The sequence below is a fragment of the Camelus ferus genome, chromosome 1 (genome assembly GCF_009834535.1).
Source record: "Camelus ferus isolate YT-003-E chromosome 1, BCGSAC_Cfer_1.0, whole genome shotgun sequence".
Lineage (NCBI taxonomy): Eukaryota > Metazoa > Chordata > Mammalia > Artiodactyla > Camelidae > Camelus > Camelus ferus.
Window position 1 is genome coordinate 3,710,454 of NC_045696.1, and position 26,011 is coordinate 3,736,464.

The 26,011-nt window shown below is 56.6% G+C and overlaps 1 protein-coding gene across 1 annotated transcript; it reads left to right on the forward strand.

The window, feature by feature from the left end:
* Window positions 1-1,464: 1,464 nt before the first annotated feature.
* Window positions 1,465-25,998, forward strand: RIPK4 (receptor interacting serine/threonine kinase 4). The gene is made up of 8 exons (XM_032461422.1): window positions 1,465-1,699; window positions 10,663-10,954; window positions 15,363-15,511; window positions 17,066-17,115; window positions 19,238-19,396; window positions 20,154-20,257; window positions 21,622-21,862; window positions 23,565-25,998. The coding sequence occupies exons 1-8, from the start codon at window positions 1,518-1,520 to the stop codon at window positions 24,722-24,724; spliced, it is 2,337 nt and encodes a 778-aa protein (XP_032317313.1). The 5' UTR covers window positions 1,465-1,517; the 3' UTR covers window positions 24,725-25,998.
* Window positions 25,999-26,011: the final 13 nt, after the last annotated feature.

Genomic DNA, 26,011 nt, shown 5'->3' on the forward strand with positions numbered 1-26,011 from the left:
GAAGCAGGACACATGACTCATTTTCTACTCAATTCATTTTTTCCCCTCCAAAATAATGACTATAGTTTATGTATTTCAGGTTATCTTTATATATTTTGGATTCCACTTATTTTTTTAAATGTTAGTTTAAATAGTTCCATTTGTGACAAACCAACTTGAAATAACTATTTCCCACTCCAGTTGCAAGGAGATCAATTTTGATTTCAACATTATATCATAAAGGATGTGACTGCCTGATTTTCCCAGGAGGCGCTGGAACACGCACTGTCCTGTGTGATCCAGTGTGTGAGCACTTGCCAAAGAGAAGTCCCAGGAGAAAGTGGGGCTCGGTCACTGGCTGTAAAATAAGATTATGTGCCCAGTGGAAGGTAAGGTCTTTAGAAGCCAAGTCTGAGCTTCTAGTGTGGCTGCTGGCTTATATAGATGCTGGTTTAGATCAACCTCTCCTTTTCAGGTAACTAACACAAAAAAACAGTTAATGTTATTAAAATGCTCCCTCTTGTCTCCCCCATCCTGCCCCCATTATTTATCTCATTTGGTCAAGAATAAGTCTTCCTTCACTGCACAGTCATACACTAATGAGTGTTTTTCAGGTGTGAAAGTTTGTAATTACACTTCTTGACCTCTGACCCAGGTATCTGTCCAAATGCATTCCAGCTGGGATTATTTTCCCCTACAGGTGGAAAAAACATCTTTCCTTTTCAAGTGATCTGTTCTACCTGTAAAAAGACACGGTTCTCTAGGAAAGGTTGGAAGACCCCCTACGCTTTAGATTTGCTGTTGGGGTAATTTTAAAATAAATCTTACTTTCAAAGTGGAAACTTCGGTGAAAAAGAGCCAGACATGAATCTCCAGGAGTTACGCCGAATGCAAAAAGCCATGAGCTGCCACTCTGTATGATTCCTATGTACTAACATAACCTATTTTGAAATAACACAATTTTTAGAAATAGAGGAACGATTAGTGATGGCCAGGGCTTGGGAGTTCAGTTATAAAAGGGCCACGAGAGGGCTTCTTGGGCCTTGGAACGTCCCCTATATTGACTGTAGTGGGGGATACACGAACCTACACAGGTGATAACATTTTATAGAACTTATTACTCACCAACAAGGACAAATAAAATTGGGGAAACCTGAATAAGGTTGGTGGATTGTACCAAAGTCAGTATTTACATTTTTCTTGTTTTGCAAAGTTTTCCAAAGTGATAGCACTGGGGAAAAACTTGGCAGAGGGAATTATTGTTTACAACTGCATATGATTCTACAATGACCTGTACACGCACACACATTCGCACACACGCAGGCCAGCGGCCGCGCGCGGCGCCGGGTCCTTCCCATGCTGGGCGTAAGCGCGGTGAGTCCGCGCGTCCCTGGGTGAGTCTGCCCCGAGCCCGGGCCCGGGGTAGGGGCGGGGCTGGCGGGGGCGGGGCGCACGGCGGACGTGACGTCAGCGGGCGGGGCGCGCACCTGGGCACCTGGGCGGCCGCGGCGGCGCGGGGCGTCGGCTAGACGCGCGCGATGGAGGGCGAGAGCCGGAGCCCGTGGGCCTTGGGGCTGCTGCGCACCTTCGACGCGGGCGAGTTCGCGAGCTGGGAGAAGGTGGGCTCGGGCGGCTTCGGGCAGGTGTACAAGGTGCGCCACGTCCACTGGAAGACGTGGCTCGCCATCAAGTGCTCGCCGAGCCTGCACGTCGACGACAGGTCAGCGGCCCGGGCAGGGGCAGGGGCGGTGGCGCTGGGGCGGGCGGCGGGGCCCGGCCTCGCAGCGGCGGGCCGGGGTCGGGGTGCTCATCCTCTCCAGCTGAGTCACCTCCAGAGCAGCCTCGGAGGGAGAGCAAGCGCCGGGCGAGGCCGCGAGCCCCCGGGGCGTTTGCTCCGCTTGCCGGGCCGGAGGGACGCGGGGGGTGGTTTGGCGAGCTCGGGGGCTCATTGCTCACGCCGGGGCCCCGGGCTGCGGCTCCTACGGGTGACCTCGGGGGCGGTGGGGGTGCGTTTGCCTAAGACGTTGTAAAGTGCCCGGTATTGTTACCTGGCTTCCGGTGAGCCGCGGGATTTCAGGGTCGCGGGCTCACCTAGCGCCTGGGACCCGCGCCCCTCGGAGGAGCGTCCGGCAAGCCCAGGAGGCACCCGGGTGCTGCGGTCAGCGCCGGGCTTAGAAAAATTGCCATGTGGGGATCTGGGCTTTGTGAGTTAGTTAGACTCCGTTCGACTTACTTAGTAATTTACTTTGGAGCACAAATTGGTGTAAGGCGGTAATTATCACTGGGCGCCGGGGCTCTTAAGCCTCGGCGCTCTCTGGCTTGGGCCTGGCGGTGCAGTGGGGTCTGGCGGTGCAGTGGGGTCTGGCAGGCGGCCCCGGGTCCCTGTTCCAGAGCCCAGCGCTTCCTCGCTGCCCGTTCTCCTTTTCGCTGACTTAATTTCGTCCGACCCTCTGGGGAGGGGCCTGGCACTAACCCGCTTTGTGGCCAAGCCACAGCGCCTCCTGGACCCCAGATTCCCCGTACAAAAGCTGGATTGCCACCTGCCTGTCCCTCCACAAGTGGGGTGCTCTTAATGAAGTTAAGTTAATGAAGTTAACCTCCGCAAGTTAGTGAAGACAGTTGGAAAGAACAAGAGCTGCCCCAGTTAAATTCGGACCTTGGGCTGTGGTCTGTGCATAATTTTAGGGGTAGGGTAGAAGGACGGTCTTGAGAAACAGCTCTTTTTTTGGGAATGGGGGATGTTCACCATTTACGACTGCATTTTAAAAACTGATATATAAGCTTCAATTGAGCACATTTAAATTACTTATCCTTTGGTGAAATTTGCATCGTACTTGGAAGTTATGTGGTGTTTATGTTCTGTATGGAGACCCTCACTCCCACCCCTTATACAGTCAGCCCCCAACACAAGTAGACTCCTTTTAAATACTGCACAACCTTTGCTGTCTCAGAGACCTGGCTTCTGATCCGGCCTCCAAAGCCCAGCTTTCCCCTGGTAGGACGGCGTTGACGCTCATCCCCGGATGAGAGTGCAGTCATGGTTGGGAGGAAGCCCCCTGCCCTCAGCGGCTTTGCGTTTCCATCCTGGCCTATTGGTGGCTTTTTGCTCTAAGCTGCAAACCCAGTGTTTCTTGGGAACTTCAGTAGAGTGGTGACCCATGTCGTAGAGATTTCACTAACTCAAAGGTGAGATGCTTGTGAAATAAGCTCTTACTCCCCTCTCTGTGCTTCGGATTCTGGGAAGTTCTCAGGCCAGGAGGGGCGCTGTGGTTATTTTGATGAAATCCAAACCACTTTGAAAGCCAGCCAGTGGTTAGATCCTGAAAGGCAGCACTCCTGCCGCCGCCGTGTGCGTGTTTTTATGCTCTTGGGGACGCTCGCTTGTCTGATGGAGTCTTCTGGCCGATTTAGTCGTCAGCGGAGCTTTGCACACCAATGTCTTGTGTTGGAAGAGCGTAGTAAACAAGCGTGTCCCCAGGCTGACTCATGAGCCTCCATCCCCGGAATCTGTTGTTCTCAGCGTCCAGACCCTTGTTTCTTGGGTGGCCCAGTTGGAGGGAGGATTTCTCCACTTGAGGCGGGCCACTTAGGATCTTGCATAGCCTGGTTGAAAAGTGTTTTGTCCTTTACCTGGAAGGCCTTCTTGCCCTGCCCGAAACAGGCAGGTGGTGGCATGTGCTGGGCAGCTGGGTCCAGGTCAGCATCGCCCAACAGGAAGATGTTCACCTCTGGCACTTTGCCGGGCCGGGTAGAGCCGGCTGGAGTTCTGCGTGAGCAGCCAGGCCGATTTCTCTGCCTGAGAGGATGGTCAGACCCCTGCTCTTTGTAAAGAAAACTCTTCTAGGTTACTGATTGACTGCCTTTGGTCTGAGGTGCTCACTAGGCATCTGTGACAGTCCCGCTGTGGTGCGGGAGGAGCTGGTTGCGTTGGGTCTTGTGGGTCGCATCTCCACCCCGACGTGGTGGTGGTGCCACCCGTCCTGCCAGGTTGGGCAGGGTGGTCTCAGTGCCCTTTGATGAGCTGCCTGCCACCCTCACCCTTCTATCTGCAGGATGCTTCCTGGAGTGGGGAAGAGGATTTTCCTGGGGCTCCTGGGTGCAGCCCCCAGCCCTGTAGCCCTCCCTGCCAAGTCTTGTCTCACCCCCGCCATGAGGGCCTGGCCTTTCCTCTCCCAGGGTCTCCACCACTGGTTACCTGGGGACCCAGCACAGGTGCAGGTGTGGCTCAGACTCATTTTCACCAGCTGCTTTTCCCTCTGGCCAGACTGGGGCCTTCTGGCCCCTCGCTGCTTCACTGGCCCCCGTCTTCATGCCCCTCCTTGGCCACAGCAGGGCCTGATCCCTACCCCCAACCTCGGGCTCCTTGGAGTGGCAGGTGCCCCAGGCCACGTGGAAAATTACGGGGCTGCCAGTTCCCAGAGACTCCTTGAGGTTCCCAGGGGGCAGAGAAACGGCTTCCAAGTGGCTTCCATGGGCACTTCAGGGAGGTCACAAATGACGCCCTATTGGTTTGCATTCCCACTCCCTTATGGGCACGTCTGGTGGCTTTGGGGAGATGTGTGGCTGCCCTGGCTGACCCTCTTTAGGGGATCATGAGAGCTTAGGCAGGGTCTAGTGAGGGGGGAGCATTTCCATTTAGGAGAGAACTAAGCCCCAGAGGCCCCGTTCCTCCAGCACCCACTCCTGCCGGAGAGGAAGCCCAGAATGCCTGTGCGCCGGCAGCTGCTGCGTGATCGCAGCAGCTAGTCGGGGCGAGCCTGAGCAAACCCCGGGTGTGCAGGGACAGAGCTGACGATGGACAAGCCCGGTTCTTGTCGGTTTTAAAAATAGCAGTGTGGGAACCCCTTGCAGGCTCCCTGGGAACAGGACTGGATTGGTGCTCAGTCAGAGGGCCTGGCCGAGAGGCATCAGCTAACAAATGATTAAACCATTTTTCCTGCTGCCTCTTCCCAAAGGTGGTTCCCAGGTTTCTCCTTCTGAGGAGCTCTCTGTTAGCAGGCGCCCTTGCCCGCTCCTGGTCCTTTCCCTTCTTCCCCCAGTTTCCTGCTGCTCCACTCCCCCAGGGCCGTTTTCTGACCCTTCCGAGGGACATGCCTCCAGGAAGCTGCCTTCTCCCGTTGGGTGTCTTTGGTCTTTGGAATTTCTGACCGAGCTCAGAGGAGAACCCTGTGACTTCTCCAGAAAGTGTCTTTTAGAAATAATCAGCCTGGTTTTATGTCTCATATTTCTTCCTACCCAGATACCCTCCCTGGGCTGGGGAAAATACACTTTGGCCAGCTGTGAATAATGAGAAGAAAAACTGAACTGATGTCAGTGCTTTTGAGAAAGTATCTTCAACAAGCTGAACCCCGACTCGATCCCATTAATGCCCAGAGATTTGGCATCTAGGACCAAGGTGGGTGGGGTGGGGGTGCTTTCCCCATTCCTGCTGGGAAACAGACTTAGCAACCCTTCCCCAAAGGGGAGAAAGGAGATGTGTTTGCAGTGATTACAGGAGCGATGGTGCCAGCCCTGCTGAATTGTGCCCAGTCGTAGGAACGCTTTTAGCACGTCACCATTTTGAGGCTGTTTAGTTAGGACCGATGTCAGTGGACTCGGGTTGCCTGGAGCTTCACTCCCAACCATACAGAGTGGGGTTTGATGATGATGCCGCCGACCATGACGAGACTGGGCGCCTGGGGATCCCTGCGCTCCCCAGCCCCCGCCCACACCTGGGCTCTGGGGCTGGTTTGAAAATCTCTCCAGGTCCTAAAGTAGTAATGGTCATCACAGTAACTGATCTCCAGCTCCGTTTGTGTTGTTGTCAGCGTGAACCAGAAACACTGCTTCCAGGGAAAGTATATTTAATAACATACTTGATGAAAAATGATGCCATTGATGAAAAAGCAGTGGTTTTATGTGTGCAAGGACTATCCAGCTTTCTTCCGGCAGCTCCCGGAGAGGGCCCTTTCCAGGCTTAATTGAATTGCAGGTGCCACTATGTGTGTGGGGGTGGGGGATGGGGGATGAGGGCAGGGGTCCCAGCAGGGTGTCACAGGGGCAGTTGAAGAAAGGCCCAGAGGATGGGGTGGCTTGGATTTCAGCCCAGCAGTTACTGGAATGTAAACGGGATGAACCAGGCCGGTGCGAAGCGACTCCCTCTGTGTCCCCGGGATCCCCTTCCTCGCCCCAGAGGGGTGCAGTCACTGGCGGTGTCCTCTGCTCTAAGGCGTTTCTGACTGAGCTGTTGTGGAGAAGGTGATTTATCCCTGGAAACAAGACTTGTTTTCCAGGATAGCTGGTTCTCCTCCACGAAATGTCTTGGGATGTGTGGTCAGTGGTGCTAAGCCTGCCTGGCCTTTGTTCCAAAGACGGCATGGGCTGACTTTTTTTTTTTTTTAACTGAGGTAAATGGGATTTCTTTTTGGTGGAAAGGGCCTGGGGCAGGGGAGAGAGCAGTGAACTAGCTGAACTCTGCTGGCGGGGCTGGCGGGGCTGGCGGAGGGAGGACTGATGTGCTGCCAGCGGCTCTTCAGAGCCGCCGATGAGCTCAGCCAGCAGAAGTCACCTGGGTTTTACGTATTACTCGCTTTGGGCAAATGGAAGCAAACACTTTATTTGCCAAGAGGCTCAGAGCCTCACTTGCTAAGACCTTTGGCCTCATGGCCTCAGTGTAATTGACCTCGGCCTTAGTGTAATTGCACACCTCCTCACCGCTCAGGCAGGTTGGCGTGGGGGCCTTGCTCTCAGAATGCCCTGACAGCTCAGGGCCTCTAAGCCTGTGGGCTGGGAGGGCGCCTCCCACTGGCTTCCGGTGGAAGTGGTCTCTGTCCGTCCTGCAGGATGCAGGCCAGTGCCACAGTGGTGCTGTGCACTGGACTTACACTGGTGGGAAGTGGTGGCACGCCAGCTCGTTAAATGAAAGGAACAGACAGATCACAAAACTGATTCTTTTTTTTCCTTTTTCAGTTTTATTAGCTAGAATTATTACAGTCTGACTGCACACACACATTATATTGCATGTAAATACATATATACAATATACTGCACAATTTTTTTAGTTTACATGTGTGTACTGATCATTGTTTCTAAGAATAGAGCATTAGCTACAAAACTGATTCTTAACATAGAAACCAGAAGCAGCAGCAGTGCTGATCTCCCCACAGCAGCCTGGGGATGAGCAACAGCCTGCGGATGAGCAACAGCCTGCGGATGAGCATTGGAGTGCAGTCAGTGTGGATGGCCGGAGGTCTTCCAGGAGGAGGAGGAGGGAGGTGGGCCCGAAGGTGCCACGCTCTCTCTGCTTCTTGAGTGACTGCCTTTATGATGCTTGACCTCTGCATCCTGTCCTCTCTTCTTTCAGATGTCCTTCAAGACCGGGGGGCAGGTCGGGGTCTGCCTCCCTATGGTCCTGGAGCCCAGCAAGCCCTGTGGCCACAGGGGAGGGGCTGGCCGGCTTGGGCCAGGCCCCTGAGCCCGCAGCTTCCGCAGGAGGGTGGGAGCAGCCCTTAGGCCCGGGGAACCCCAGGGGCTCTTGTGAGCATCTTACTTTCCACTGAGTGCTAAGAAAGCAAGTATGCTCAGCTCAGCTTTATTTTCAGTAATGTCAGGATTCACTCCTGAGACCTGTCTCACTCGTTCCCGACCCCAGTGGGATTCTTTTGCTCCTTGAGCCTGTTTAGAACCACTCTTGTCCCCCACCCCACAATCCCTCCTGCTGCTTCCATAAATGGGAACCCCCCCCCCCGCCTCCCTGCCCCGGGACTCCCAGTAGAGATCTGGGCTCACCTTTGCTACCCCTCTCTTCTCAGCCCAGTCGATCACCAGCCTTCATGGTTCTGCCCCCACAGTTGTGCCCTGTGTCCGGCTTCCTCCCTCCCCACCTCGGGCAACAGGGCCCTGGGGACCACCCTGAGTGCATCATGGCCGTGAGTGGCCCCTGGCCTGGGCTCCCGTGCGGGAGTGGGGCTCTGACCTCCTCGTGAGCCCTGTCTGCTGCCCTTGGCCCACTTGAGTTAGGGACCCTTCATTAAACTTCCCCTGGCCCCGCCTCTGCTTAAAAGTACTCAGATCTTCAACTACACTTTTGTGTGTAATTTTCCGTCTTCTGCCCTAGAAGGTAAACGTCACGGAAGTGGGGAAGGGGTCTCTTTTCTCATTGGTTCTGACGTCTAGCGGATGCTCAGTAAATAACTGTCAATAAGTGAATTTTAATCAGATGCAGATCAAAATGAAAATAAATGCTGGGAGCACTTAAGTGGGCGGTTCCAGTCTGTTGTGGTTGGTTTTAAATTGGGCTGAGAATGCGTTAGCTCTGTACCAGGGGATGTCGCGGTTGGCACTCTTGGCATAGGGGGCCGTTTAGTTCCTTGCCTTGGGGACTGTCCTGTGCACTGCTGTGCTGGGGGTCGAGCAGCACTCCTGGCCTCTACCCAGTGGATGCGGTGAGCAGCCCCCAGGTGTGACAACCACAGTGTCTCCAGGCAGCGCCCCATGTCCCCTCGGGGCCAAGCTGCCCCTAGGTGAGAACCACTAGTCTATACCCAGGGATGTTCTCGTGAGACACCCACCTCAACAAGGGCTCCCCTGGGGCTCCCGGCCCAGGTGCAGGGGCCGGGCGGGCAGGCCGAGGTGGCCCTGTGGGGGTTTTCCCAGCGAGAGCCCTCGCAGACAGAGCTGGGTGCCGTCTGCCGTGGACTTTGGTGCACAGTGTGGTGCGGCTCCCCTTGCTGCCGACCTCCTCCCGAGGAGATGCTTTTGTAGCTTTAAGGGCAGCCTTGGAGCATGTTGTGGTCCCAGGAGTTCAGATCCATAAGAAACAGGCTTGTTTTCTTGGTAGTTTCAGATTGATGCAAGTGCAGGTGGGGCGGGCAGGTGCACCCAAGTTCTGGAAGAGCCTTGGGCCCCTTGGTGGGTTATGGGCTGGATGGCTTGTGTGGGAATCTGCATTTTGGGGGTCCCTGAGGCCGCTCCAGCTGCTGCCTGCCTCAATTCACAGCTCCAACAGCTGTGTGGTTCTAGACTGTTCTTTAGGAGCTTACAAGAAAGCAGGTTCGCAGCACCCACCCAGAGCCCGTTCTCCAGGAGCCGGGCCGGGAATCTGCATTTCAGCCAGCTCCCGCGTGCTCTCTCTGGTGCTTGAGCGCAGGTCAGGCCCTGTCCTGTGGGATTCGGCTTCTTTTCCTAAATGCACTCAGACTTTGACCGGTCATGATGACACTGACCGAGGCCCTGGGTTCTAGTCCGTGAAGCGATGGGCTGCACCGGGAAGTGGCCTCAGACCGGGGTTGGCACACTTTCTGTGAAGGGCAGACAGGAAATCCCTCAGGCCCTGCAGGCTGCAGGCTCTGTTACAGCTGCACATCTCGGCCTCGAGAGCAGAAGCCCAGCCCATCCGGACGTGGGTGGGCGAGACTGCCTTCTGGTCAGTTTCTTTCCAAGACACATGAGGTTCCACAGGACAAGGCCGCTCTGCCCCTAGGAGTGTCTCCCAAAGAACTGAAAGCAGGGGCTTGAACACATGTTTGAGCACCTGAGTGTCCAGATGTACAACAGCATTAGTCACAGTAGCCAGAAGTGGAAACAGCCCAAGTGCCACCCGCAGGTGAGTGGGTAAACACAACGTGGTGTGTTCAAACAATGGAGTATGATTCAGCCATAGAAAGAGTGAGGTTTAGGGGGAAAGGGAGAGCTCAGTGGTAGTGCTTACTTAGCATGCACGCGGTCCTGGGTTCAATCCTCAGGACCTCCATTAAATAAATAAACTGAATTTCCTCCCCCCACCAAAAATCTTTTTAAGAGGAAAGTCAGGTTTTGATCTGTGCTCCAAAACGGGTGGACCTTGAAAACATAATGATGAGTGAAATAAGCCAGTTAGTAAAGGACAAAGGTGCACGATTCCCCTTGCCTGAGGTCTCCCAGGCAGGCAAATCCATAGAGGCGGAAAGTGGAAAAGAGGTTAGGAGGGGCGGGGGGTGGTACCGCTGGGCGGGTGCGGAGCTTTCCTGGGGATGATGAGAAAGCTTTGGGTGTAGAGAGATGATGGTTGCGCAACATTGTGAGTATGGGGATGTGCAGCCTGTGAACTGCACTTACGAATGATTAAGATGGTAAATGGTGTGTTACGTCTATTTTACTACCAGTTAATTTGGCTTTTTAACAAAGGAGGCTTTGGGCAGCGCCCTGCAGACCCTGCTTTAGACCAGGGCTCCGTTCATTCCCGTGCGGGCTTGGAGTCAGGAAGGCCTGGGCTGGGATGGGCTTTGCAGAGAAGGCGGCGGCGTTCTCTGGATGGAAACTTCGTTACAGCTTTTAGACAAACCTGTCTTCTCTTCCCTCATCCCAAGAGAAGGGCTTGCTGGCGTCAGCCCCCTCATCTGAGGCCGGAGCCCGCACGGGCTCAGTGCTCCCTGAGGCTTTTCAGATAATAATTGGAATCTCTCTCCTCCTCACTTATAATAACCCCGCGATGCCTACGTGTGTTTGAATGGCTGTGGGACTGAAGACGTGGGAAGGCCCAGGATTTAACTACGCGATGTTAAATTGAGCTCCGTGTGTGTTCGCGCTCACCTGCACTTGTACGTACCTGTACCTGCATTTTAGTAACTTTCTCAGCCGAGTGCAGCTGGTTGTCTCTTAGCCACGGCGCCTCGTGTCAGTGGCTGGGTGACCACTGCAGGTTCCTGACACCTTTACCTTTTCCAGGGAGCGCATGGAACTTTTGGAAGAAGCCAAGAAGATGGAGATGGCCAAGTTTCGCTACATCCTGCCGGTGTACGGCATTTGCCGCGAGCCCGTGGGCCTGGTCATGGAGTACATGGAGACGGGCTCCCTGGAGAAGCTGCTGGCCTCGGAGCCGCTGCCGTGGGACCTGCGCTTCCGTATCATCCACGAGACCGCGGTGGGCATGAACTTTCTGCACTGCATGTCCCCGCCCCTCCTCCACCTGGACCTCAAGCCTGCAAACATCCTGCTGGACGCCCACTACCACGTCAAGGTAGGCGCGTACCGGGACTGGGTGGGGATGCTCTGAGGGCGGGCGGCAGGTACAGGGGAGGTGGTGGAAACTCAAGGTCAGCGCGAGGGTGGAAGAGGGCGCAGGTCTGCTTGTGGGAAAGAGCTGGAAGCAGAGGCCTCTGCATGAGGACTCCCGGAACCCCCAGCCTTGCCAAGGTTGGTATAGACACCACAAAGTGGGTAGCTGGCAAATGGACTCTTAGGAACATGGGTTGCTCCCCCAAGTCCTGCAGCAGGACTCTCGGTGCTGGGTGCCCTGGAAAAGGAGGTTGTGGGTGTGTGGATTCTAGCCTTAGTGGCTATCCTATGGAATCAGGTTAGAAAGCAGACTGCGTGGGCTGTCTCTGTGTGGCACCGGGTCGGGGCTGTGTTTCCCCACCGTGGTTCCTGGGGTCGGGGTGGCAGGAATATCGGGGTGCTCTGAAACAGGCTGCAGGGTGTCATGGAGAGAGACTCTGAAGGGGTCCTTCTGTTCTCTTCATGCAGAGCCTGTGAACTCTGTTCTTCCTGTTGGATAAGTTTATAAAGTAGAAAAGTATGAGGGATATTGTAACCAAAACCCAGGGACCGGCTCCCGGAGTTGGCCCTTGTTAACGTTACCAGGTTCGTGTTTCTTTGAAGATGTCTCTCCCTTGGAGGCTGTCGTGTCCTTGTCGTGGGCAGCATGTGCCGTGGATTTTCCTACGTGGTGATGTTCACATGCTTGGGAGGCCCGGGTTCTAGGCTGGTCCACCGGCCGAGGTCGCCCATCCCTCAGGACAGCGAATAGATGGGAAGGGCCCGCTCACCGTGGCCCAGGTCCACTCTGGCTCACGGCGTGGGATGGGCTGTGCTGTTCTAGGCTGCACAGCACTGCAGGCCCCCCTGTGGGCCTCAGGAGGAGGGGGACCTGAACTCCGTCTGGCCCTGCCCCTCAGCATCCTCCCCCGTGGAGGGGGAGCTGGGACGACAGCACGCACATGGCTGTTTCCTGCACCCTGACTTTGCCAGGCACAGCGCTCTGGCCGGTGGGGAAGTCAGGTTTCACGTCGGACACTAATTACAAGGTGTCCTTCAGGAGGTGTCGCTCACTAATAAGATTTTACCCAGGAGCTGGGAGTGCCGTCCACTAAAGTGAAGCAGGGAATTAAGAAAAAAGCGTCAAATTGGTGGTTCCCGGTCCGCCCGAGTTCTAGCATGCCCAGAATCCTGTCTCCTTCTGGTGGGGTGCTGGCTCCACCGTTGCACTGGAACGCACCTGTCTCAGAGGCTGCTGCTGATCGCACCAGGTGCTCGGACAGGTGTGTCCATAGTCCCATCTCTCTGAGCTGTCTTTTCAGAGTCACCGACTGTCGTTGGCCTGGCTGGGCTTTTATTTCAACTCATTCCCTTTCCACTGTCCCTGCCACTCTCCTGACAGTCACGTGGGATGTCTGGAGCACGAGTCTGTCCCTCAGAGGACCGCAGTGCCTCTTCCTTCCAGCATCCTTCCCTGGAGCACAGCCCTGCCGTGGCCCTGGTGGGCAGGAGGGTGGCCCTGGTGGGCAGGGGGGTGGCCTTGGTGCTGGGGGCCTCCATGCCTGGCACGTGGCAGTGCTCGGTGAGGGCTGGGGCCGGGGGTATTTTGTGGCCTGTCACGGTCCTGTCGCCCACACCAGGACGGGGACCCTCGCCCAGGGCTGGCGCACAGCAGGGAGGCGCGTGCTGCTTGCCGGGCACTAGGCTGCTCCCTGCGGGGGCCGCCTCTGCGCGGGCTCTTGAGGTCCCTCGGCTTGAGTGCTTTCTCCTTCCTCCGCGTGTTGGCACCCGGCGTGGCAGGCCTGACGCTTTGTGGCAGTTTCAGGAAGTGGGTGAAGATTCCTTAAAGGACCTGGGGTAGCCAGGAACAGTCTCCACTGACGGGGAGGGGGTGACACTGTAGCTTTGAGGGGGTGGCACCCGGCACTGGCCCCAGGTTCCTGAGAGCCCTGAGAGGCTGGAAGTGCACTTTTCCGTGACGAGTCAGTCACACGCACATCCCCCTCAAACAGAAAATGTGTTTCCATGACGTGTTTGATCCTCAGGAGCCACTCATTGGCTGCAGAGGCCGGTGGGAATCTTTGAGTTTCTGGGCAGTTTTTAGTTAGCAGTTATTTGAAGCAATAAAACTTATAATCTGGAATCTTGAAATAAGATAAAAAGTTGTCACTCCACGACCCTTTCCCCTGGTCCCTCAAGATGACGTTTTTGTTCTTAGGTAGGATGATTGGAACTGAAAATTTCACAGCAACCACCTATTTGCAAAATATATTAAAAGCACTTAATATGAAATTAATGTTTGATATTAAGTATACGAAATGTCACTGTTAAAATATTAATTTTTGTATCAGTAGTAAACCCTTTTTGAATTGATAATGAAGTAACTGGATTTAAAATCTCAAGCTGCTTTTGTGGCCCAGTTCGGCCGCACCAGACTGTTCTCCAAAGAACACCAGGGATCCTGTTCTCAGTGGTCCAGAATGGCCTTTCTCGCCAAGGCGGCCCTGCCCTGCCCGGGCCCTTAATTGGTGTCATCCGGCTGGGCCTGGAGCGGGAAGGAAGGGCCGTGTCTTGGGGCCCCTGTGAGCTCTGGCTCTGGGCACCAGGGCAGATGCTCTGTTTAGAGAACTTGTTTGTAAATTATAGGCGTGCGCTGTTCACAGGGACTGCCACAGTGTCCCACAGTGTCCCACTGTCCAGAACCCCGGGGCACACAAGGCAGGCCCTCTGGGCAGGACGGGTGAGGAAGGGCAGGTGGAGAAACCCTGTAGGCCGGAGGGTTGGTGGCCATCAGAGAGCCCTGATTTCTGAGCTTGCATTTTGATGCCAGAGCTTTTGCATAGAATTTATGCTCATTTTCTTTTCACCAAGTGTATCCTGAAGCAGCTGGCTGTATGTGAAAATGAGAGAAATAAAAAAAAAAAGGCTGCCACTCCAGAGAGGGGAGTCTGCAGCAGTGCCAAGATCCCTGCGTCCCAGGCTATCCTCATTTGTGAATTTAAACGGGTCATGCTGCCAGGAGTTTGGTTCTGAAACTTTCCCGCTCATCAGCCTGTTTCAAGCATTATCTCATGTTGCTCTGTCCCCGTCCCCGAGCCGCAGGGTCAGGGTGATGGGCTTGTTTGGAGAACTGGCACTTCCCTTCCTGGAATGGAAAGCTTCTCAAAGACCTGAGAAAAGACAGCTGCCGGGGGCCCAGAAGCGGCCAGGCTGCCTCAGTCTCGTGGGCCCACTCTCATGCTGGCTGCGAAATGGGGTCCAGGTCCTGTCTGGCAGGCTTTCTTCCCTGCCACCCCGCCCCCCACAGATGTGGTCAGACACCTCTTGAAGGACCGAACCCCTAGTCATAGATTCTCCGTGTTTGGTGGTGATGATGCCAGGCCTTGGGCTCACCTGGTAGGCAGGTGTGCCTGGAATTAAAGGCCTGACTCAGCCGCATTTCCGATCACTCCAGAGGTGTGTCCTAGGAGGATCCCAGAGTTAATTAGAAGGCTTAGAAAGATCCACAAGCCTTGCAGGAAAATTTATAAAGAGGCCGTTTTCCACGTGGATCCTGAGCCCCTTAATGCCCATGAGTGTGGCCTAATCCCACACATGGCCTCACTGCCTCCAAGGGCTCTGGTTTACCCCCGGAGGTGGGGAGCTGGGGGGTTGGGGGCTGTGACAGCCTGACGTCCCCATCGTGGGTTTCCCTGAGCCTTCAGAACACCTTGGCCTAAGGAGACAAGGAGGCGGAGGTGTGGGGGGCCCGAGCTGGGGGGTGCAGGTGCCATGGAAGAGATGTGTCAGACCTGTTGTTTGGCTGCTGTGGGTTCGGAGCCAGCAAGTGTCTGTTTGCATGATGTTCCAGGTGGAGGACAGAAGGACCCACCGAGGTTGTCAGTGTGTTTTGCTCACTTTAAAGGGCTTCTGAAGGCACATTTCCCTTTAAAGAACATGCTGCCACCTGCCTTCTCCCCAGCTGCGGGACTGCACAACTGGTTTGTCTGAACACCTGAAAACTCCAAGGCTTGCTTCCTGCCTTTGTGTGACTCGGGCAGCCAGCCGCCAGGGCAGACGTAATGCCCGACAGACAGATGTAAGGTTGTAATTCATGAGTTCCCTCTCCCGGTGAACTCCTTTAAAGTGTAACCTTTCCCCCTGTTCATCACGCTCTTAATGGCTCAGACTTGGTTCTTCTGAAGCCGGCTGTGCCTCCCTGCCTGCCCGGGGGCGCAGGTGCTGGCTCTCAGGAGTTGCTTCCTGAACGAGCCTGTGCAGCCAGGTTAGGGGACTGCACCGCCCAGCACTGCGGAGGGGACACATTGATAAAACGTCCGAAAGCGGCCACCCGGGGTGCCTCGCTCGGGCAGCCACACATGACGAGCCTCGTTCTCACTGCTGTGTTACAGATTTCCGACTTCGGGCTGGCCAAGTGCAACGGGCTGTCCCACTCGCATGACCTCAGCATGGACGGGCTGTTCGGCACCATCGCCTACCTCCCTCCAGAGCGTATCCGGGAGAAGAGCCGGCTCTTCGACACCAAGCATGATGTGTACAGGTGTGTGCCGGGCGGGCGGCCCCGGGCCCGGCAGGTGCTCTGCACCCCGTGCCTCCTGCTCTGCCCGCTGGTCTCCCCGAGGCTCCTACTGCCGTCAGATACGAGGTGCAGTCCGAGCAAAAGGGCTGTTGGCTGGTGGGTACAGGCTGCCCCAGGTTGACAAGAGAAAGTCCTCTGCTGTAGGCGCATCGGGCCTCGCGTGGAGAACGTTAATTGTTGGTGCGGTTAGAGCCAGGCCCGCCACCAGGTGGGCAGCTCCTGCGCTGCGAAAGCTTCGGTGTTTTCAGGAAACATGGACTTTGTAGCTCAGCTCCTGGAAGAATGGCTGCTTTAAGTGGTCTGTGTGTCTGTCTGCGTGTGGAGTCAGGCTTCCAAGTCCAGTCCCCTCTGGCCCAGAACTGACACTTCCTAAGGTCACTTGCCTGGGACAGCGCAGACAAGCTAGAGGCCATTCACTTACTAGTGTCGGGGATCTCTGTGCTGGTGAACACTCATGAATCACTGGTGCCTTCCTTCCCCAAACTGCAAAGGTCTTAATCCCTCCACCTTCGTGGAGAAGAAACGCGGGAGGGCGGGTGCGAGCACGCAGTTAAGACCCTCGTCGGGGTTCTTGTCCCACCTGGGTGACTGTCACCCTAAGCTCTGCCTTTGTGTCACCGCCACCCCAGAGTCCTGGCCGACTGGTTTGAGCACAAATGCTGTGCGTGTGCATAGCTAAGTCCTGAGCTGTACGTCTGCTGGCAAGCGGTGCACTGGGTGCTGGTCTTAGCTTGTGGGGTGTGGGAAGGACGAAGGTCTCTGTTTATTTCAGAGTTGAGAATTTCAACTTTAGAAGTTGCAGATTTCAGTGAACCTTCAGTGGGGAATTCTCTCCTCTTCATAAACAGCTGCTCTCAACCCTGTACAGGCTGGTAGCTCAGTGTTTGGAGTTCTGGTTTTGTTTTTTATAAAAACTTCCAGATTGAGCTCTTTCTGGAAGAGGAGTTTCCTCCCCTCGGCCAGGCAAGCACCGTTCTGATTTCTGTCCTCCCAAGTTTCAGGGTCGTTTTACATATTACATGCAAGTCTAATTTCCAGCAACCATAAAGGGCTCTGGGAAGCCCAGCTGGCCACCCCTGCTCTCTTCCACGCACTTTGATCAACGGTCCTCGGATGGCATCTTATTGGGCAGGTTACATGAGACGCCCAGAGCTGCAGTCAGCATTCTGACGCCCAGTGTTTGCGAGAAGATGGTGCAAATGAGGCCGACACGGCCATTCTCCCCCTGAGCTGGTGGTCCAGGGACGGGGCGGCTTTCTTCTCAGGGTCCCTTCCTGCTGCTCGGACCGACAGCTCTCTGGGTGGGGTTTTGTCTGTCCTTTGACATCCGAGATTTCACCATGCCTTGTTCCACGGTATGAGTATTTGCCTGTTTAAAAAAGTTCACAGAAAGAATCGTGGTGTCCCCTCACCTTCTCGAAGTCTCTGGGGTGGTTTTCCTCATGCTTGTTGCTGTGTGCGGGAGCCTCTGACTTCATTTGAGGACCTGACCCTGACATGCCTGTTTCCTTCCAGCTTTGCCATCGTGATCTGGGGTGTGCTGACGCAGAAGAAACCGTTTGCAGGTGAGTGGACGTGTCTGGGGTGGAGGGTGGCAGGGTGCACCCGTCTCTCCCAGAGCAGTGGGGGGCGTGATTTGTGGTCCTTTCTCTGTGTGAGAGGTGCCTGCACACCACAGCCCCACGGTGGGAGCTGCTCTCGGCCGGGGAGCCAGCGGGCCATCCTGCAGGATGCAGGCTCCTCTGCCCCACCCAGCAGGTCTGCATGGAGAGCCAGGACCCACCTCATCACAGGCTTTTCTAGGTGCCAGCAAAGCACCCTCATGGTGCATTTCACATGCAGGAAAAGGCACGGACCTGATGGGGTCTGTTCAGGGACCGTGTTAGGTATCAGCCAGCTCTGTTCTGTGTGTGCGATATAATACACGTAACGTGATTTTGTCTGTGTCCAGGAATTTTTTTTTAATTTTCTCATCTTTAATTGTACAGTATGTACAATATACAAATTACTGTCTTAACTGTTTTTAAGTGGATGGGTCAGTTGGGTGAAGCCCACTCACATGTCGAGCGGCCGGTGTCCAGAATCGTGGGGTGGGTGTTGACAGAGGAGTTTCCTCCCCTCGGCCAGGCAAGCACCGTTCTGATTTCTGTCCTCCCAAGTTTCAGTCCCTTGACTTGGTTGATTGGAAAAGTTAAGTACTTTTTCTCCTCATTATAGAAAGATTTCCATTTCTTCTACAGGCATTTCTGAGCTACTCACTAGTTTCTGGTTGGACCAAAAATGTCTGAAAATGCCAGTCAGAGTCAGTGTGTGGCCCCAGGGCTGCTGGCCCTGGTGCAGAGCAGGAGCCAGTGCGGGGTTTGTCCTGCCGCCGCCTCTGCGGAGGTCCGTGGTCTGGACTCGCTAGCGCCGTGGCCGGTGGGCCAGCCTGCAGCCGCTCTCTGAGGGTTTCAGCACCGCAGTCGGGCTCAGGATGGGAGCCTGGGGAGCCGAGGCTCCCGTGCCTTATCAGCTTGGCAGGCGGGGTGGCCAAGGCTCAAGGAAGCAGCTCGTGAGTCTCTCCCGCCCGTGTTTGCCAGCAGACGCTGCCAGGTGCCTCGGGTCCTTTCACTTATTCAGAGGACCCGTTGGAAGTCTGAGTTGTGGTGGAAACCATGTATAGGTAATTATTGCACAAGATTTAACGGGAAAGTGGAACAGAACATCGGAATAGAACCTTGGCAGCCGTCCGTGAACTTTGGGCCAATTTTCCACCCCTGCTGACTGGCGTCTGCTGCCTCTTGGGAGTCCCCGGCCGTGGGCGTGTTGGGAACAGAAGCCACAGTCCAGCTTGGTGGGCGGCGTGGCTTTAGGCTGAGCGAGGTCTGTCCACTGAGGGTCACCTTGGGCCCCTCGTTCTGTAACCATGACTGTGGTGAGGGGTCCACGCATGCTCATGCAGGGGTTGGAAAGGAGGACAGGTGGGGCCCACATAGTGAATTGCAGGGGGGAAGACCCCCGTCTGCACACCCCAGACCTGAAGAGGCCGGGAGTCTCGCACCGTCCCTGGGGCCGGCTCCCTGCGGAGCCCAGCGGGAGCCCTGCGCTTCGGGGTAGGAACTGAGGAAGACTTTTTCACCATTGCAGGGAGATCAGGCCACTTGGGGGCTGGGGGTGTGACGCCACGGTTTGTAAGTGCCCCTCCCTTTGGTTGTGCTGTGTGTTTTTTGCTGGTGTATCGCGTTTGATTCGGCCCTGATGCCTTGGGAGTTTTTCTGAGAAATGGGGAAGTAATGCAACATCAACTTATTAATATACATTTAAACACTAAGAAAAAAATGGCGGGGGTGGCAGGGCAAGGCTTCTTTGCCACCTGTCTCGTTAGGTAGTTTTCTCCTTTGCGCTTGGTTTTCCTCTGAGTTCGACGCCCAGAGAGGTCTGCCCTGTGATACGAGGCCGTGACTCCGTGTGGCCCATCACAGTTTCTAGAACCTGGGGAACAGAGGATAGACGTGCCCCGTGAGGGGAAGGATTAAAGAAAGCCCCGTGCTTTGAAAGGAAATGCGGTGTCTCCGCGGCGGGTGCCGGTGAAGACGGAGCAGGTGGTGCGCCCCACACTTTCCCACAGTTGGCGCTTCCTCCCGAAGATAAGAAATCCGGCCTCCAGCCCCGCGGAGCTGCCCTGACTTGTGCGCCTTCCCTTTGCAGATGAGAAAAACATCCTGCACATTATGGTGAAGGTGGTGAAGGGCCACCGCCCGGAGCTGCCACCCATCTGCAGACCCAGGCCGCGCGCCTGCCGGAGCCTCCTGCGCCTCATGCAGCGGTGCTGGCACGGGGACCCCCGCGAGCGGCCCAGCTTCCAAGGTGAGCGCCCGGGACCCCCGGAACAGTGCTGCTTGGCTGTTCTGCTGCTGCCCCAGGTGACAGAGCTGATGGCCGGGACTGGGGAGGCTGTCTGGAGACGGGCACCAAGGCGAGCCAGGCAACCAGGTGGTGGTCACCTGCAGCACCTGCCTGTGGTCAGCTCCAGCTGTCCACCCCGGCATTGCCTGCCGCCCCCAGGAGCCTGTACTTGGTGTTTCCGGTCCAGGTGCAACAACGCACCTTTTAGGGATGACGTGACCACTGGCCTGAGGCTTTCTTTGCGTTTCTCTTGGGGCACATGTACTGTTTGGTTAGCAAAGTGCTCCTGATGTGGCTGAAATTGATCCCTGCCTTTGAAGCTCGCGGGGAAAACAGTGTGGACGAGGTGGGGGCCCCGCGTTAGGTGCTGGCGGCCCAGGCTATCCAGCTGCCACTCTGATGGCTCTGACCAATGGGGCTCCCCGGAGGAAAGCTTCTTTGGGAAACAGGAACATAGTGGTTCTTCCTTGGAGTCTGGCCAGACCCTGCATGTTGTTGCTGGATGGGGGGCCCTGCTTCGGCCCAGGCAGAGGCCCCGGGGGTTTGCTGTGAGCTCAGGTGGGGCTGGCAGCATGGGGGGCTGCAGTGCTGACCCGGCAGGAGACTGGGCGCCTCTGGTGCTGCCTCTCTGTCCTCGGCCGAGGTCGCACGTTTAAATAGAGCATTCATGGAAGTCCTCGTCCAGGTGATACACCCTTTTGTGTTTTCTCCACAAAAGAAATTACTTCTGAAACTGAGGACCTGTGTGCAAAACCCGACGACGAGGTGAAAGAGACGGCCCGAGACCCAGACGTGAGAGACGCGCCGGAGCCCGCGGGCGAGGTGAGGGGCTTCACGGGGCCTGGTCTCTGTAGCATCGGCTTCAGGGCTTGAGTCTCTTCTCTCTGCAAGCGCTCCTGCCCGTCTGGCCCGCTCTCCCCTGTCTGCCTCTGAGCCCCGTCCTGGGCCGGCCGGCCTCGTGCTTGCTTCCTGGGTGAGCCGGCTGCGGGGCCCTGTCCCAGGGCAGGAGGCGGGTCCAGGGCACGCTGGTTGCTGATCGGCCTCCTGCCCAACTGCGACCTGTCCCACCTCCTGTCTGTGGTTTCAAAAGAGCAGTGGGGCCCGTGCTTGGCATTAAGTGCTGCCGGCTGGATGCTCTGTGAACCAGGGGAGCCAAAGGCCCTGCTGGGTCAGGCTCGGGGTGGGCCTGGGTGTCTTTGCGCCTTGAGGTTGGAGATCTGGCCGCCTCCTAACTGCTCGTGAATGTTTTGCTCTGTAAGTGCAATGTGGGTCATGTGAAGTGTGATAAGAAATTCTAATTATGCTCCCAGGTAATAAAATACCTCCCAGGTAATAAAACTTGTAAAATGGAGCCTGATAAACTAACTTTATAAAGTGTCATCTGGCCTTACGGCTGGGAGAGAGCGAATCATTTACTCGTTCACGGTGTGTCTGCTTTCTGAGCACGAAGGGGCGTGTGCGTGAGGTCAGAGGGCAAAGGTGTGGGAGGAGGGGACCTGGCCCCAGATGAGGAAGGGAGGGGCCAGCGAGTGGGTGTGACTCGTCACCATGCCACCCAGCGGGAGCAGATCCGCAGTTCCCAAGATGGGGAAGAAGTGGGGACAAGCGGGCACAAGTAGGGAAGAGTCATGAGCCACACTCAGATTCTGAACCCTCACCAGAGGTCTGCCTTCCCCGCAGCCTGTTAGGAGAGAGCCTTTAACAGGGCCCGTTAGGACGCACTGGGTTGGAGCTCCGTGCTGGCCCCACAGCTGGGCCCCCACCCCAACCCTGGTCCACAAGCAACCCCCAAGCCAGACTCTCAGGGTTCAAGGGAGAGTCGCAGGTTGTCGGGGACCCAGTTCATTTCTTTCATTTCCTACCAGCGCTGACCTGTCCTGGGTGGCCCCAGCCAGCACTCAGGTTTCATCACTTGGCAGCTTTTTCAGGTTTTGTCTGGATGACACTGTGGGCCTCACCAGCAGCATGATGCAGAGCGTCCCATTTTTGTCACTGTCTTATCTTAGAAGTTCCCCCATTGGGCGGACACAGCTCGGGGTCTCCGGCTCCCTGGAGCCACGCATATGGTAACAGGAGTCAAATTCCCAGTGTGGCTGGTGGGGGGCCCTCGGGTTTCCCCGCCATCCTCCGCACCCCCGTTGGGGCCCCGGAAGAAGCCTCACGCCCGGCCTCTGCTCCTCTTGCAGGCGCCCGTGCCCGCCCCGCCCTTCGACAACGACTGCAGCCTTTCCGAGCTGCTGTCCCAGCTGGACTCGGGCATCTCCCAGACCCTCGAGGGCCCGGAGGAGCTCAGCCGCAGCTCCTCCGAATCCAGACTTCCTTCGGCGAGCAGCGGCAAGAGGCTCTCGGGGGTGTCCTCGGTCGATTCCGCCTTCTCCTCAAGGGGGTCGCTGTCCTTGTCTTTCGAGCGGGAGCCTTCAACGGGCGGTGAGCAGAGGACCCTTCCCCTGGGAAATAACAAGCTTAATTATGGGGCTGAGGACCAGGCAGGGCGTGTGACTGTTAAAGATCAGGCATCCAGTTTCTTGACCCGACAACAGTTCTTCCTTGTTTTCTCCATCCCTTCCCTCATTGGTTTTGGGTGTCAGTGCAAGCCCAGAGATGCTTGCCAGCAGGCAAGTGTCACTTAAGTGTACAGGGAACAGGCCACATCCCCTGGCTGTGCAGGAGGGTCTTACCTGTGCCAACACCCAGTGCAGGGGCTGACCTCAGGTCTGCAGGTTGAAGAATCTGGGTTGCATCGAGGGAGCCAGTGGCTGTATCGAACCCCACACCCTGGAGACCTCTCTGTCTTCTGATGTCAGCCCTGTCCCCCCTTTCTCAGGCAGTGCTAGGTGAACGCCCACTTTCTTACTCCTGGGCTCCCCAATGACTGGAGCCCTGCATGATGGTGGGAGAGTCATCCTTGGAGGCTGTAACTCCCTGGTCCTGTTTATACAGTTTGGATTTTATTTTCTGAAGGTGCCTCTTCCTGCCCCGCTCCAGGCACTGGTCCTGACGTGTGGGAACTGTCGCTCCTTCACTGCCCCTGCGAGGGCGAGAAGGGAGGTCTCCTTTCCAGAAAGAGAAAGGGATGTGCGCCCCCAGGGCCGCCGCGCAGGGGCGGCCAGCAGGTTGCGGGAAGGCCGCGGCCCCCAGGAGGAAGAGGAGTTGTTTTTTCTGGGGGATCAGGGGATTCCCCCTGGAACGAGGATTTCTGCTAGATGCCATGGGCCTCCTGGGATTTTGGAGTGGAGGGTTTGGGATGAAAGAGGGCACTTCAGGTTGAGGGAACACCTTGCAAAGACACAGGTAGGGAAGGCTCAGCTGGACTGGCGGTAAGCAACCAGCAAGGAGGTTGAAAAGAAAGAAGTACCATCTCCCCTGTGGAGAAGAGTGTAGAACTTCGTCTCAGGGCCTGATACCCTCAGTGACATGTTGTCTTCGTGCTTAGAGCAGATCAGTCACAGCCCAACTCAGCAGCCGGTGTGAGAACCCCAAGTCCAGATGGGGTGACTCCCATTTCCTCAGTGCACCCCCGCCGACCCCTCTAATGCAAGGCCCCTTGAGAATGTTTCACGGAAGGGCATCTTGTTTCATGCAAATTAGCACCCAGACAAGGTTGTGGGATTTTTTATGTTAAATCAAACCTTTCCATCATGAAATGGGAGGCTCAGTCCTTCAAGGGTTATTCCAGAAAACACGCCTTCGTGATATTGCTGGAACAAGTGGCATTGTTTGGAGGTTGGGCAGGGAGCAGACTGTGGGCTCTGGAGGGGTGCCCCGGGGTGGGAGCTGCCAGCCCTCTGGTGGGTGGGGGGCTCCTGCCCAATCTGTGCGCCTGCCTGCCCGCCCTCCCTCCCTGTTAGCCATCACTGCCATTTCTGAGCAGCAGCAAGGGCCTGAGTTACACATCCTTTAATCACAACCCAGCGGGATGGCTAGAATGAGTTTTATCTTGCAAATTGACAAAAGAGCACCTTGGGGACTTTGATTGGCCTGCCCAGGATCTCCCCAGTAGATCTTAAATTAAATCAGAGTGGCCAACACAACAGTCGAGCAATTTCAGTAGACCACGGGGCAGCGTGGGCCACGTCAGGACAGCAGCCAGGCCTCGAGACCTGACTACGCGCCTCTGCTCTCCCTGCAGATCTTGGCACCACTGACATCCAGAAGAAGAAGCTTGTGGACGCCATCATGAACGGGGACACCAGCAGGCTGATGAAGATCTTGCAGCCTCAGGACGTCGACCTGGTCCTGGATGGCGGCGCCAGCCTGCTGCACCTGGCCGTGGAGGCCGGGCAGGAGGACTGTGTCAAATGGCTCCTGCTCAACAACGCCAACCCGAACCTGACCAACGGGAAGGGCTCCACCCCGCTGCACGTGGCCGTGGAGAGGAGGGCGCGGGGTGTCGTGGAGCTCCTGCTGGCCCGGAAGATCAGTGTCAACGCCGCAGACGAGGACCAGTGGACAGCCCTGCACTTCGCGGCCCAGAACGGGGACGAGGGTAGCACACGGCTGCTGCTGGAGAGGAACGCCTCCGTCCACGAGGCAGACTGCGAGGGCCGGACGCCCATGCACGTGGCCTGCCAGCACGGCCAGGAAAGCATCGTGCGCATCCTGCTGCGCCGTGGCGTGGATGTGGGCCTGCCGGGGAAGGATGCCTGGGCACCGCTGCACTACGCCGCCTGGCAGGGCCACCTGCCCATCGTCAAGCTGCTGGCCAAGCAGCCGGGCGTGAGCGTCAACGCCCAGACACTGGACGGGAGGACGCCCCTGCACCTGGCCGCCCAGCGCGGGCACTACCGCGTGGCCCGCATCCTCATCGACCTGCGCTCAGACGTCAATGTCTGCAACCTGCTGGCACAGACGCCCCTGCACGTGGCGGCGGAGACGGGCCACACGAGCACCGCCAGGCTGCTCCTGCACCGGGGCGCCCACAAGGAGGCTGTGACCGCGGAGGGCTGCACCGCCCTGCACCTGGCATCCCGCAACGGGCACCTGGCGACCGTCAAGCTCCTGGTGGAGGAGAAGGCCGACGTGCTGGCCCGGGGGCCCCGCAACCAGACGGCGCTGCACCTGGCCGCCGCCAGTGGGCACTCGGAGGTGGTGGAGGAGCTGGCCAGTGCCGACGTGCTCGACCTGTCCGATGAGCAGGGGCTCAGCGCGCTGCACCTGGCTGCCCAGGGCCGGCACACCAAGACGGTGGAGACGCTGCTCCGGCACGGGGCCCACGTCAACCTGCAGAGCCTCAAGTTCCAGGGCGGCCACAGCCCCGCCGCCACGCTCCTCCGGCGAAGCAAGACCTAGCCTGCTGCCCCCGGAGATGGGGCCCCTGTGGGTTTCCTGTCCCAGCATCATGTTCTGCTGCAGGGACAGAGCGATGCTGCACGGGTAGCCTGGGGGACACGACCGAGTGGACCGTCGAGTGGCAGGTGGCTGCTGACTCTTGCTTGGCACCTGCATGGGCTTGGGCGTCTTGCTCCAGTTGAAGTTGGTCCGGGCGCACCTGGCTGCCTGCCCATCAGTGTGCCCAGTGTCAGAGGGACTGGGTCACAGGCATTTCATCACGCCCCTCTGTCTGATGCTGGTCGCTCGGTGACAGAGCCACAAGTCCGCCCTTCTTGAGCGGGGCCACCTGCGACTGCTCAGAGCACACTGTCGGGGAGGCGGGTGCGGGAGGAGCCGTGTCCCGTATCTCCATCTGCAGCGGCGGGCAAAGAAGCCTGTTCAGAAAGTTTTCGTGGGATTCTTGTTTCGTAGAATATCTTTAACAGGGGAGCAGGGCCAGCTGTTGCTTTCGACCTGTTTCAAAACGTTCCTGTCGCTGGGTAGTCTAGTCGGTGAGGAGTGAGTGTCAAGTATCAGCTGGTTTTTAAAACACAAAACCAGTCCCCTCGCCAGCTCTTTTATGTCCCAGTTTGTCCATCCGCCAGTCCTCGGGGGCGTCTGCTGCACAAGTAGCCGACAGCGCTGCCTGCCCTTGTTTGGATCCTGTTGCAGAAAACCTTTGAACTCTTAGGAGTCAAGTGTGCACACATCGTGGAGCATCCACTTCCGCCCCACCTGGGACCCAGAGCAGTGTTGTCTGGTCAGAGCCCCAGCCGCCGCTCCTGTTATTTTCTTCCCAGCTCATTTTTGGTAAGGCGGTGGCTTGTGCTGGGCGATGCTGTTCTGGGATCTCTCAGGGGGTTTCTGACCCACTTTACAAACACTACACTGCACAGGGGCCTCAGCTTTTGGGATGTGACCCCCGAGTCGGCTCTAGGAAGCAACCTTACAGCCTGGGACATGGAAGCCCTGCTCCTTCGTTGTGGGAGCCAGTTTGCGGCAGGACCCAGCCCGCAGGCAGACCCGCCCGTGGCCTGCTGTGTGAAACAGAGATTGATGTTAATGTACCGTGTATGTTAACGTGAGTCTGTGGGCAGGATACATCTTGTCTATGACAGGAGACATCCAGGCTGCTTAGAACTGGCTATGTTTTAATACGCCTGTGCTTTTAATATGTTATGCTACTGTTACTTGTAGAACATGTGGAAGGAAAAAGTTCTGTTTGATGTCAATAAAGCTAAGTTCTCTTCCTACTTTTTGGAAGCT

What these genes read in the sequence shown, in the direction of transcription:
- RIPK4 (XM_032461422.1), top strand. Translation starts at nt 1,518, where the DNA reads ATGGAGGGCGAGAGCCGGAGCCCGTGGGCCTTGGGGCTGCTGCGCACC. An exon ending in ACGCCCACTACCACGTCAAG is followed by an intron (nt 10,955 to 15,362) that starts GTAGGCGCGTAC and finishes GCTGTGTTACAG; the next exon opens with ATTTCCGACTTCGGGCTGGC. An exon ending in GCGGGAGCCTTCAACGGGCG is followed by an intron (nt 21,863 to 23,564) that starts GTGAGCAGAGGA and finishes CTCTCCCTGCAG; the next exon opens with ATCTTGGCACCACTGACATC.